The 11507-nt window shown below is 36.4% G+C and overlaps 1 protein-coding gene across 7 annotated transcripts in view; it reads left to right on the forward strand.

The window, feature by feature from the left end:
* The window catches only part of LOC129874467 (uncharacterized), a 30822-nt gene extending 19535 nt beyond the window's left edge, over nt 1–11287 (forward strand). For 5 of the 7 annotated variants that reach the window (XM_055949751.1, XM_055949753.1, XM_055949752.1 and 2 more), the window contains 14 exons: nt 83–193; nt 1335–1376; nt 1489–1581; nt 1668–1852; nt 3790–4079; nt 4311–4432; nt 4600–4642; nt 4717–4808; nt 5780–5828; nt 7379–7449; nt 7579–7698; nt 9739–9839; nt 10099–10144; nt 11090–11287. In XM_055949751.1, the coding sequence (XP_055805726.1) occupies nt 83–193; nt 1335–1376; nt 1489–1581; nt 1668–1852; nt 3790–4079; nt 4311–4432; nt 4600–4642; nt 4717–4808; nt 5780–5828; nt 7379–7449; nt 7579–7698; nt 9739–9839; nt 10099–10144; nt 11090–11140 (1416 nt within the window). In that variant the 3' untranslated portion in view covers nt 11141–11287. Of the gene's footprint in view, nt 1–82; nt 194–1334; nt 1377–1488; nt 1582–1667; nt 1853–3789; nt 4080–4310; nt 4433–4599; nt 4643–4716; nt 4809–4938; nt 5312–5779; nt 5829–7378; nt 7450–7578; nt 7699–9738; nt 9840–10098; nt 10145–11089 lie in introns of those variants that run through there. The other 2 variants (XM_055949755.1, XM_055949756.1) reach the window with 2 other exon arrangements.
* The last annotated feature ends 220 nt before the right edge of the window (nt 11288–11507 follow it).

Genomic DNA, 11507 nt, shown 5'->3' on the forward strand with positions numbered 1-11507 from the left:
GCAGTAGCTGCTATCTGATTTTTTTATTGCAAAATTTCCCCCCTTCTGCGATAGTATTTTTGAGGTTAATGTGTTCTTTCAGGCTGCACAGCAAGAAAGATCAACATTTGTATCATCTTTGCTGCCACTTCTTGCAGAGTACTCACTTCAGCCACCTGTAGCTGATGCACAGTCAATTGTCAGCAATGTCAAGGTTAGCATGGCGCTATCTATTGACCTGCCTACTTACTAAAGGCACAGATGCTATGCCACTTCCTGTCCAGATGCAACAGAAAAATAGGAAAAATAATTTATGCAAGGCACCAAGGGTTGCATCCTACAGATGCCATATGTAAAAGCAAATTCTACCTTACCACTGTAAACTGATTAATTCTTCCAGAGCTCAGCAGAAGTTACTCCCTCTATTCCATATTAGTTGAATTTCTAAGGGATTTTTCATTGTTCAAAATAATTGTATTGTTCAAAGTTCAAGATGGATGTTTGAAACTTTTTTCATATTTTCCCTTTCATTTGTTGAAGTTTTATATTTTCTAGGAGATAAATCACACTACTTGAAAAGTTATATTTATGATTTTACAATGGGCAATAGTGGAAAGTATGGTTCAAATTTTGTCCTTGAATGTTTTTCTTAATATGTATGCATTACCTTAGAAATTCAACTAATATGGAATAGAGGGAGTATATGATTAGCTGGAATTGCTGTAGTGCCACGTTACAGCAACAAATATGCCTCAATATCCAGTTAGTCGGAATCGGCTATATGAATCTTCTATATTCATTCAGCTCTTGTTGGGTCTGTTCATTGTAATACCCAACAATTAGTCTTTCTGGACAAATTAAGGGTTCTCTAAAACTAGAGATAGTGTCAGATTCTATAGTTTTAATCCTCTAGGACTCATCCTTCCAGTGCAAAATACCCAGTATAAGCTGTTAGCTGTTTTTCTTCTTACATAAGACAGGGAACCACTAGATAGTCTCATTTGATGGGTAAAACATATCATCATTTCTGAGGTATCGAGTTTTGTATTTGTTTGTCCTCTTTCTCAGTAAGTCTTCCATAATGTTTTGTCATCATATTATCTCCATTTCCATTAATTGGGCTGAAGTAAAGAAAAGTGAGAGAAGTTCAAGATTTATCATGTGAACAATGTAAGAGCGAACGAGTGAAGGATAATGTATGAAATTGATTGTGAGGATTGTTTAAATCGTAAATAAATAAAAACTTGATTCCCAAATTTGTGAAGTGTAGATGGAATGTAAGCAGGGTTTATTTTAAGTCAACTATTCTAAAATGCCAATATAGTTTTTCTAGCTCAATAAGCAACGCATTGCAGGTTTTGTTTAGACATTTACAAGAGAAGCTTTTTGTTACTGAGGTATGTTTGCTTGAAGTACAAATTCTATTAACTCTTACCCACTAGTCATGTGGAGATAAACTTCCCTTCTTTAATTGAACATCTTGAAGATATATAGGTACTCGTTTTGTAGGCAAAGTTGAAGGAATCTCAGTACCAAATGGCACCTTGGCGATCAGATATGAACCTGTCAAATTTTGCTCACTCACCTCCTCAGTCTGCTGGTGTAAGTTAGTTTAGTGACATAATATGTTGGAAGGAATTTCTTCTCAAATTCACGATGGATTTCTTATTTCTCATGTTCTCTTATAGATTAAAGAAGGTCTTGAACTAGTACCACAACAAGCCTATTCCAGTGAAAAGGCTCCTCTTTCGTCAGATCCTCGGACTACAACAGACTGGGATCCCTTGAGGAATCCTCAGAGTAGTCTAAACCGTGATGCAGAAAGAAATCTGGAGACTGATGACGTGGGGAGGTATTCACCTCTTACAAGCAGGTGAGCCTGATCAAATGGAGACTGCTACTGTGAACTGAATGTACAATTCCAACCATCTGCTTTCGGTGGTGGGTTCTGTTATCATTGACTTCTCCAAATGTTTGGTCATTTTTGGATGAAATTGATGGCCAAATCATGTCTCCATCTTTCCACAAAATTGTATTTTCCAACTACCATTTCTGGTTCCTCAGAAAATGATGAAAAATAATGATTCATATCATGTGGCCTTGAATGGATTATGTGAAATAAATTTAATCCCTGAGAAAAGATTAAGAAGCTCAAATGCTCAGAATTTTGTTAAGGATGAACAACTGTTGTATGTTCCCTTATCAAGGAAAAGAATAATTATTTTTTTGCAGTTGTGATGCTAGTATAGGTTGATTCTGTCTGTGTTTGTTTTTGTTGGTTAATTGTGTTTAATGGTTCTAGTTGATTCCCTTCATCCCAATTTAGTCAAAATTGTATGATCTTCTTGAGCATTAAAAAGGAATGTTTTGACTGCATTGTTGCTTTGGAATTGGTCTGAAGATATGGATTTTGAAAAGTAATAATTTTATCTTACAATATAATATGCTGTTTAGAGTAGCCCAGAAAACCCTACTTTCATATCTCCCACGGGCATCGACCCCTCCAACAAATGGTCAATATCTAACCATTTTCTGCTATGTCAAGTGATGGAAATGATTATCTTAATTTACATCAGTGGTAATAAAAACATTTAGGCAAATGCCTTTTGGAGCTTTTTATGTTTCTCTCTCACTTTAGCAAATACCACTTGACCTTCATCATTAAATAGGTTGTCATCTCAACAGCTAGTTTACCACTTGAGCTTCAACTTATTGTAGATTATTTCCTTCTAAGCTTAAGTTCAAAGACTGCTTATTTTTTTTTCTTTTTTCTTTTTTACTTTTAAACAATTGATGCTTGACAATGATAAAGTAGGTCCTGATGTGGACTACTTGTGAATAGTTGGTTAGATAACTTGCATGTTTAACCCGTCAGACTTTCAAGGCTTTATTGTGATGACTTGTTAAATTGTCCTTGTCTGCTGTCCTCATTGTGTCTGTCGGCTCTTTGTGCATTATTTTTTATATCCTTTTTATTCTTATTTGTAGATTTAATCAAGGTTGCCCATTTGAACTTATGGAATTATAATGTGTGAATGTGCGTTGTCGTCTTGATTATACTCTTGCAAGCAGCGGTTCTTGGACTATCAGTTATATCTTATAGCTTTTATGGTTGAATCGTTGAGTGTCAATATGGATATTTGATTTAGCTGTTGTTTTTAAGGCATTTCCTTGTCAATTTATATTTAAGTATCCATTGTTTCTCCTCTCCTGGGGTTTGACGTTAACCTTTTCTGTTTTAACTATTTTATTTGCAATAATGTGCGACTATGTCTGGATTAATTTGCTGACATCATTAACTTTACGAGAGTCTTTGCCAGTCAAGCTATATGGGATGGTCCTCTGCCCTTTTACTGCAGTTGCAAGACCACTATAAAGATTTCAACATTGTTGTGAACTAGAAATTTGCAGTCAAATCATAACTGTTAAGAGCATCATAGCACACTTGATCACCTATGCATAGACTAATTTCTGGACTGAAGCAGTTGTAAACATAAATTCATAGTCAAGATTATAGGACCCCATCTTGCTTCTTTCTCCCTCATACATGGTAATCTGGTTTGTGTTAATCTGCTGATTTCTCAGGTTAAACATTTGTTTTCGTGGGTACAAACTTGGTTCTTTTTGCAAGAGGATTTATGTCACACCTTCTATAGTGTGCTCTTATATCATGGTTCATTTTGGTTGCTTTTAAGACTTCTATTTATTTTCATGGTTTGTAAGATTTGCTTGTTTTCACTTTGTTTATTGATTAAGTTCCAATTTTGAGTAACTTTGTTCTTTGGGTCTTTACATCACCTGATTCTACAGGAACACTACAGCGCAAGTCATACCAGCACAACTGGCAGTAAGCCATGGTTATACACATTCCAAGCCTAAAAGTGAAGAAACATCCAGTAAGCAAGTTACTTTTAGTGATCTCATCAGCAGCAATGAGATGGATGATTCTGACATGGAAAGACATCAAAATGATAGAGAGCCTTCAGTTAATTGGACTAATAAAAGCTCACCATACACATCACAGCTAGATGATCCAGGCTCATCATACTCTCCGTACCTGCCACCAGTTCTCGAGGAACCTTCATCGTCCTATTCAGAAGGTGAATTTAGTGTCTTTGCTTGATTGCCGTTGTAGCATAATTTAAACTGCAAGAAGATTAAGTGAAATGTGAAATCGAAGAAGTTTCACCGTGGGGTAGTGTCCACATCTGACCAGGAATTACGCAAACAATTGGAGAACTGTGTTGTTCCCTGATAGTTTTTTTTGTTTGTATAAGGCAAACCTTATGCTGGTTAGTGGTTACTGTGCCTTAATCTTGAGAATTGTTCAGCCGCAGATGAAGAGGCACTACCTGCAATAGAGGGTCTCCAAATTTCTGGTGAAGCTTATCCTGGACAGGGACTCCAAGCTTGTGGCTACTCTATTAATGGAACAACCAGTTGCAATTTTGAGGTGTTCCTTGCTTTGATCTTTCTCGCTTTCTTCCTTATTCGTTTCCGTTACTGCCGCTTCTGATTCTCTGGTTCCACTTGTATCATGATCACTTGATCTTTCATGCTTTGTGTTGTCCTGTTGGAACTTAACATTTTTATTCTTTTTGGTTCTTCTTGAACTTGCAGTGGGTTCGCCATTTGGAAGATGGATCTTTTAACTATATAGAGGGTATCCCGCTAAACAAGTCACATATCTTTTCTGCTTTATTTCTCCTTTGAGGTCACATGACACTGTTGTGACAGGGGCAAAACAACCAACTTACCTTGTCACTGCTGACGATGTTGATACTTACCTTGCTATTGAAGTGCAACCATTGGACAACCGAAAACGGAAGGTAGTGCTTCTATCCCCTGCTGCCTCTTTATATCAGCCTCCATGCTTCCCCCGAAAAATTAAAGCACTCTACTCCATCCTTCTTAATCCAACGAGAGAAAGCTTTAAGTATCTTGGGTCTTTGATCATAGGAAATGGGGAGATCGACGATGATAACACACATCGTATTGGTGTGGTGTGGTTGAAATGGAGGTTTGCATTCGGATTCTTGTGTGATAAAAAGGTATCACAAAATCTTAAAGTTAAGTACTATAGAGTGGTTGTTAGATTGTCTTTGTTATATGGGGTGGAGTGTTGGCCAGTCAGTAATTCTCATATCCAGAAGATGCAAGTGTTAGAAATGAGGATGTTAAGATGGATGCGTGAGCATACTAGGAGCGATAGGATTAGGAATGAGGATATCCGGGACAAAGTGGGAGTGGCCTCTGTGATGGACAAGATGAGAGAAAGGAGGTTGAGATTGTTTGGGCATGTGAAGAGGAAATGTGCAGATGCCCCAGTGAGGAGGTGTGGGACATTGGATATAGTGGGTACAAGGAGAGGTAGAGGTAGACTCATGAATTATTGGAAGAGGTGGTTAGACAAGGATATGTCACATCTTAAGCTTACCGAAGACATGAACTTATCTAGGGGTGTTTTAATGCCTTTTCCCTTAAAATTTCAAGGCTTTTGTCAACAGAAATAGACGAATAGTTCATTTATGTCTGTTTTGTATTTCTTTATGAGGAGGGGAGGTCCCGTGAATAGGGAGAAGAAGGCGGCCATACACCTAAGTGGTGTAAGGTGAAATTTCAACCATTCAACTCCATTCTCACTGTTTATAAACATCCTTTGGTGTTTATTCTAGTATAAAAAGGGAAGACTACAAAAATAATATGGTTTATTTTATCTATTATAATAAAAGCTGTTCTATTTTATTAGGTTTATCTTGATGAGAAACACTGCAATGACTTTTTGGTTTTTGATTTCCAGGGTGAACTCGTGAAGGTCTTTGCAAATGAGCATAGGAAGATAACTTGTGGTACTTTAAGTCTATTCCCGTATAATTTTTGAAACTTGACTGTTATGATTGCAAGTTATAGAAGTCAATATTCTCTCCATCAATATTAGGAGACTATGAGAAATCCCTAATAGTTGTTGCTATTATTCTCCATGTTGGAACAAACAAGTTACTTCATGAAAGATGGATTTGTCAGTTTGAAAGCTCACTATATCAAATAAACGTTTATGAATGGAAACCTTAAATTAGTGCTTAATCCGTTATTTTTTTTTCCTTTGGTAATATTTTTGAGAACAATAATCTGATCTAGAAAGACAGCTTTTTCTGTTTGACAAGATGGCGGGAGAATTGTGAAAATATGAAATTTGTTACTCCCCTCCCCCAACTCCCCCAACCCCAAATTTATGTGATGCATTTTCTTTTTTTGTTTGTGTCAAATGATATCTTTCTATATTTAGAAACAATATAACTTTAAACTACTTATTTTGCTACACAAATATTTGTGACTTCTTTTAGACCACAAGTTTCAAAAGTCAGTTTTTTTTTTTTGATCAAGTAAAAGTATGTTCATTCACAAACATGGCCACAACGGCCTTATACAAGAGATCTACTAAAAAGTAGAGAATTTACAAAACGATATGATTCTCTATAAACAAACTCCACCCAATCATCTATACAAGAAGGAGCTTTCTGAGTGCACCCAAAGAAAAAAAGGGAATGGAGACTACTTCCCAACTGAAAGAAACTTGACTCTACACTTTTGAAAGCTCTCCTGTTTTTCTCACTCCAAACAATCCACATTAGCGCTAGTGGAACCATGCCCTTCATCTTCTCCTTCTTCTCACACTCTTCCAACTGAACATCAACTCTCTCACAGTGTTTGACATTGCCCAAAGAAGTGCCAAACCACCCAAGCATATCCCACCATAACCTCATAGTCAACCCTCAGTCTTTCTTTCTTAAACTCCATGTGCATCACATAAATTTGGACGGGCAAAGTACATGGTTAGCATAGGTTCAGTCGTTTTTTAGCTACTTTGTCAGGTTCTGAAGTGTTCAACGTTCTATTTGCTTGATCTGGTTTTCCTTACTGATTAGAGAAAAGTGTAAAGAAGCCTATTTAGGGTTTGCTTGATCATGTTCTTCTTCTTCCCATGTGATGCTACAACCCAGAGGGTTGTACTGGGATATTTTTCTAGATATGTTATTGTCTGATTTGTATTTTTTTTCGCCCTTTATATTTTTATCTGGGAATGGTTTTGGTTACTAAGTACTGAGTTCTGTGCAGTGGGAAAATCCACTAACCTTCCGTCATCGCTCGCTTCTCTCTATTCTAATAGTCAGATAGCAATATTTTACCCACTTCTTTGGGGAGTTTTCTGTACTCTCTTTCATCTGAAGTGATGCCCGTGGATTGTCATGAGCTCAGAAGCTAAATACGTTTCCTGTCTTGTATTTGCATGAAGATCTCTTTGCAAGCTAAAATCTCAGAGATCCTTGTTCTTGCTTGTGTTTTGTTACTCCACGTACTTTCAGCTCATCTTATGTGAACTCTCTTTCTATGTTTGCAGATCCTGTAATGCATAGTTGCATCGAGAAAACCCTTTATAGTGGTCATGCTTTATATAAAGTTTCATTGTCGGTAAGGACATTTATGAGTTTCTAGGTGTGGAGAAATCATAATGACCTTATTCAATTTCTTATGATCATGTAATAAAATATTTTGGTTTGTCTATGCTTTCTTTTGCTCTTATCGTTTTTGGTTGTACAGACACGATATCTTGATATATGGGAGCCTGCTACCTTCGCTATCAAGAGGGATGGTTATAGCATCAAGGCTAATGGGCCTGGTGGTGTTCTCGTCAATGAAAAGTTTTCTCAATCTACAATTGTACGTCTTCTTTCTTTTGCATTTTTGTATTCATGAACAGTTTGCAACATGTTTATATACCTTAAATTATGTAGACAAGACTAACAAATGATTGGTGTTTTAGCATATACTATTGTACACCCCTTCAGCCTTGTGTGTATGAGCCCTCTGGTGAGAGGCACTGAAGATGCAAATGAGTCCTTTGAATAGCCTTCACATACCTTTTCCTGATGAATCCGTGTGGCGTACACTCTTCTGCCTGTACTTCCCACCACTAAAATTACTGTGAAAACTCTGTAAATAACAAGGATGATAAGTGCTACGACAATCCGACAAAAGATATGGATTTCTACCGTAAAATACTATCCGCGGCTTACCAAAGCTAAAACCAACGAAAGGAGAGTCTTACCTTGCTTTCAAGCTTAGAGTGCTTCCCAGAATCCCATCACACAGTCAAAACCCCTGCTGCCACAACACTCATGAAGCTGCACCATGAAATCGACTGGGCAAACTAGGCTCGCGATGTAGAGCAACTTCCGTCAAGAACTTAGGCCAAGAACACCAACATCTAAGGACGATTTCAGGTCTTGAGCTATGAGTTTTCTGGTTTTCAACAAAAAAATGAGATGAAAAAACGAAAAAAAGATGATATTTTATAAACCTCCACCGATCACCTCATGTGCCTGTTTGACGGTCTCGCAAAAACGCGAATATCTCTCTATTTTGAAGTCGTGTTGGCGAACGATTTAATGTGTTGGAAATTAGACTTATTGACCTTCGATTTGATTGGTAGTGGGCCCTCCAACTCTATAGATTGGGAGAAAAGCTCCGAGACATTTGATCCAAATTTTAAATAATTTATGAAAGTAACTTGCGATAACTTTTGTTTCACAACTTGCCTGACTTCAAAACTTAGCATTCAACCACTGTACAATTTGAATACCTCATAACACATCTTTTTTAGAATATTAAGCACTTGTAGTCTTACCCCGAGTTAATTTAAACATTCCGAATGGGCAGGGTGTTATCTTTGCCTTGTCCATTTAAATTCTTGAAGGCATGCATTATAAACTCTCCTCCTTTTTAGAGTATCCACTAATTCCATCGATTTCCTAGTCGAATTGCCTATGTTCCAGCTAAATGTAAATATAAGAGAGCAAATTTATCCATGTACTTCGAGAAACTGGCCAAAGTTTCCCCTATATTTTGTCCATACCCTTGGCTCCGTTAGAGAAAGGTATATATTTGAACACAGGTCTACAGTTAGGGCAATTTTGTTTTTGAATAGTCTAACGAAGGTCAAATGTGAACTATTTCTTAAATTAGAGGGGTAAATTTCAGTATTGTCAAAGCCGCACTTAAGCCCGGAAGTGAGGCTCAAAACATGTTGAGCGTTTTGCCTCGCTTTATGTGCACTTTAGTGTCATCATCAAGGTTCTAAGGCATACTTTCTCTTGCCAATGAGCACAATAAACAATTGATATTTCACTTTATCATAATGTTTTTTTCAATTTCTTTGCTCATATATTTATTATTCATGCTTATAATTATTAGTCTTGGACTAAACATATATATGTATTTTTTCTTCCTTTGCGCCTTTTTTCATTAAAGCCCACATTTTGTTTGCGCTTAGAGCCCCAACGGACCTTAGAGCTTTTTTGCTTTTGATGACACCGGTAAATTTAACCCTTTTCCTTTTTCTCATTTGATAAGTCTTGGTGGAAATATTTGTAGAGGACAGAAAGCTAAAGTTTTTTTTGGGTCTTCATAAAGTAGAGGATGATAAACTGTTTGGGAACTTCCAACTCTCTAAAAAACTTGAGAAGCATTGGTAAAGGATGATAGCTCTTGTTTCCAACGTAAAAACACTTTTTAATTTTTTTTTTAATTGTAAAGACACTAGAAAGAGAGACAAACTTTTTCTTGATTAATGGGTACTTTTTGTGTACTGTTTCTCCTATGACTTCTAGTTTAGAAACAATAGTTTTAAGCTCATGTTGCTGTAACTTATATTGTTTCCTACGTCTCCATTCGTCTCTCACCACTTTATGCTTCTTCTAGGTTTCTATTCCATATGGAAGTCCTACAGAATTTTCAATCTTTGATAGTCGGGGACTTGAGCATCTTTTGAAGGCTGAGAATGATCAAGGAGACATTAGCTGGTAAACCCCCCCAACCCCACCCCAAAGAGAGCAAAAGAATGGGGAATAAATTAAGAAAAAAACTAATATTTTTGTTTTTCATAGTTATGATCAAACTTAAGCATTTTACCTTTTCATGTCATGTCATTATTTCATCTTTGACCTTTTACCTTTTCTATGTTTCGCCCTCTTCTTCTGCATGTGACCATCTGACAATGTGGTTCAAGTGATCATACAATACAATTTCTCTATTTAAGTGACACGTGACTCTATTTTGCAGTTCAAGGGATACGATTGTCCTCACCATGAGATTATTTATTATAAGGGTATGATTTCTACAATCTGAAAGTTATTGTTGTGATATGAATGATACATAGTAATTTCTATTCTATGAGGTTCAAATGAAGTTTACAGGCTCCCTGAACAAAACATAGTGCATTTGTGGTCTAGATCTGTTTTTAGTCATGATTCAGATCATGTAATTTTTATTTCAGTTTCTCGGCTTGCGTCTGAAACATGCACTCCTGCATGTAAATTTGTATGTCTAGTAAACACACTGGATTTTTCTGCACGAAGAGCTCTTTCATCTGGATCTGTGCTGTACTCTTTCTTTTTTTTCCATTTTCGTGATGGTTCTGATCGTGTAATTTTATCTATTTGCCTCGGCATGAAAATCGGCTAGCATCTGATATATGCATTTCCACACATGAATTAGTATTCTTTGGTTGGTAAACTGTGTATTTCTCGATGATTACCAGCTTAGTGCTGAAATTATATTTTAAGTAATAATACCTTGTCAAAAAGAAACTTGGTATTTTTCTGCACAAAAGGCTCTCTCTCTAATACAGGAGTTTTCTTGATCAATCGTCCAGTATCTGATGCTATATCATTCCTGTGTTAGATTCTTTTAAGAACTAATGTTAGTTTTTATGGATCGAGGAATCTGTTGCTGTTCTTCATTGCCTTGCAGCTATCTTACTTGTACATCATTACAATCTGTATACATACATTGCAGGAGAGTTGAGATATGTCAGTCCTTGAGGGGTGACCATATGCTTATTATGAATGTCATTTAAAATTATACGGATATAGACCAATGATTTTGGCAATTTGTGATGAAATTTCTACAGCTTTTTGTCTTTTTCTTGTGGCTGAGTCAGAAAAGGCCTTAAATTGCTTGTTAATTTTCAAGGTGGCCAATTGGTGTTTAAGATTTTGATGTAAATGGGATCAGATAGCTGTTTTGAAACTCCTATTCTCCTTTGTTGCAGGCTGGTGAGAAGAAAAAAGGAAGGAGGAGGGGTTTGTTTTTCAACAAGTGAAAAGACTAGTCAGCCTTCCAAACCATATTTATTAGACTTGTATTCTTTTGTGAGTAGTTGAGCTTCTAGATCTGTATTTCTTTTGTTTTTTTTGGTTACCAGTTCTGTTATATATTGTAAGTTCGTTAAGGTTACCATTGGCCTCAATTTCTTTTTTCTTTTAATTTATTTATTTCCTTTTTTCTTTTACAAGAAAAGAAAGGGAGGGGATTCTCATCAGAATTAATATTTTGAGGAGAAAAATTGCATTTTCAAAAAAAGGGTACTCAAAGTGAAGGGAATCATTTAAATAGTATCATGTTAATCACAAACATAAGAATGTGATAAAAAGAACTGTAAAGAAAACCATTGCAAGAATGCTTTGCTC

Source organism: Solanum dulcamara, chromosome 11 (genome assembly GCF_947179165.1).
Source record: "Solanum dulcamara chromosome 11, daSolDulc1.2, whole genome shotgun sequence".
Taxonomy (NCBI): domain Eukaryota; kingdom Viridiplantae; phylum Streptophyta; class Magnoliopsida; order Solanales; family Solanaceae; genus Solanum; species Solanum dulcamara.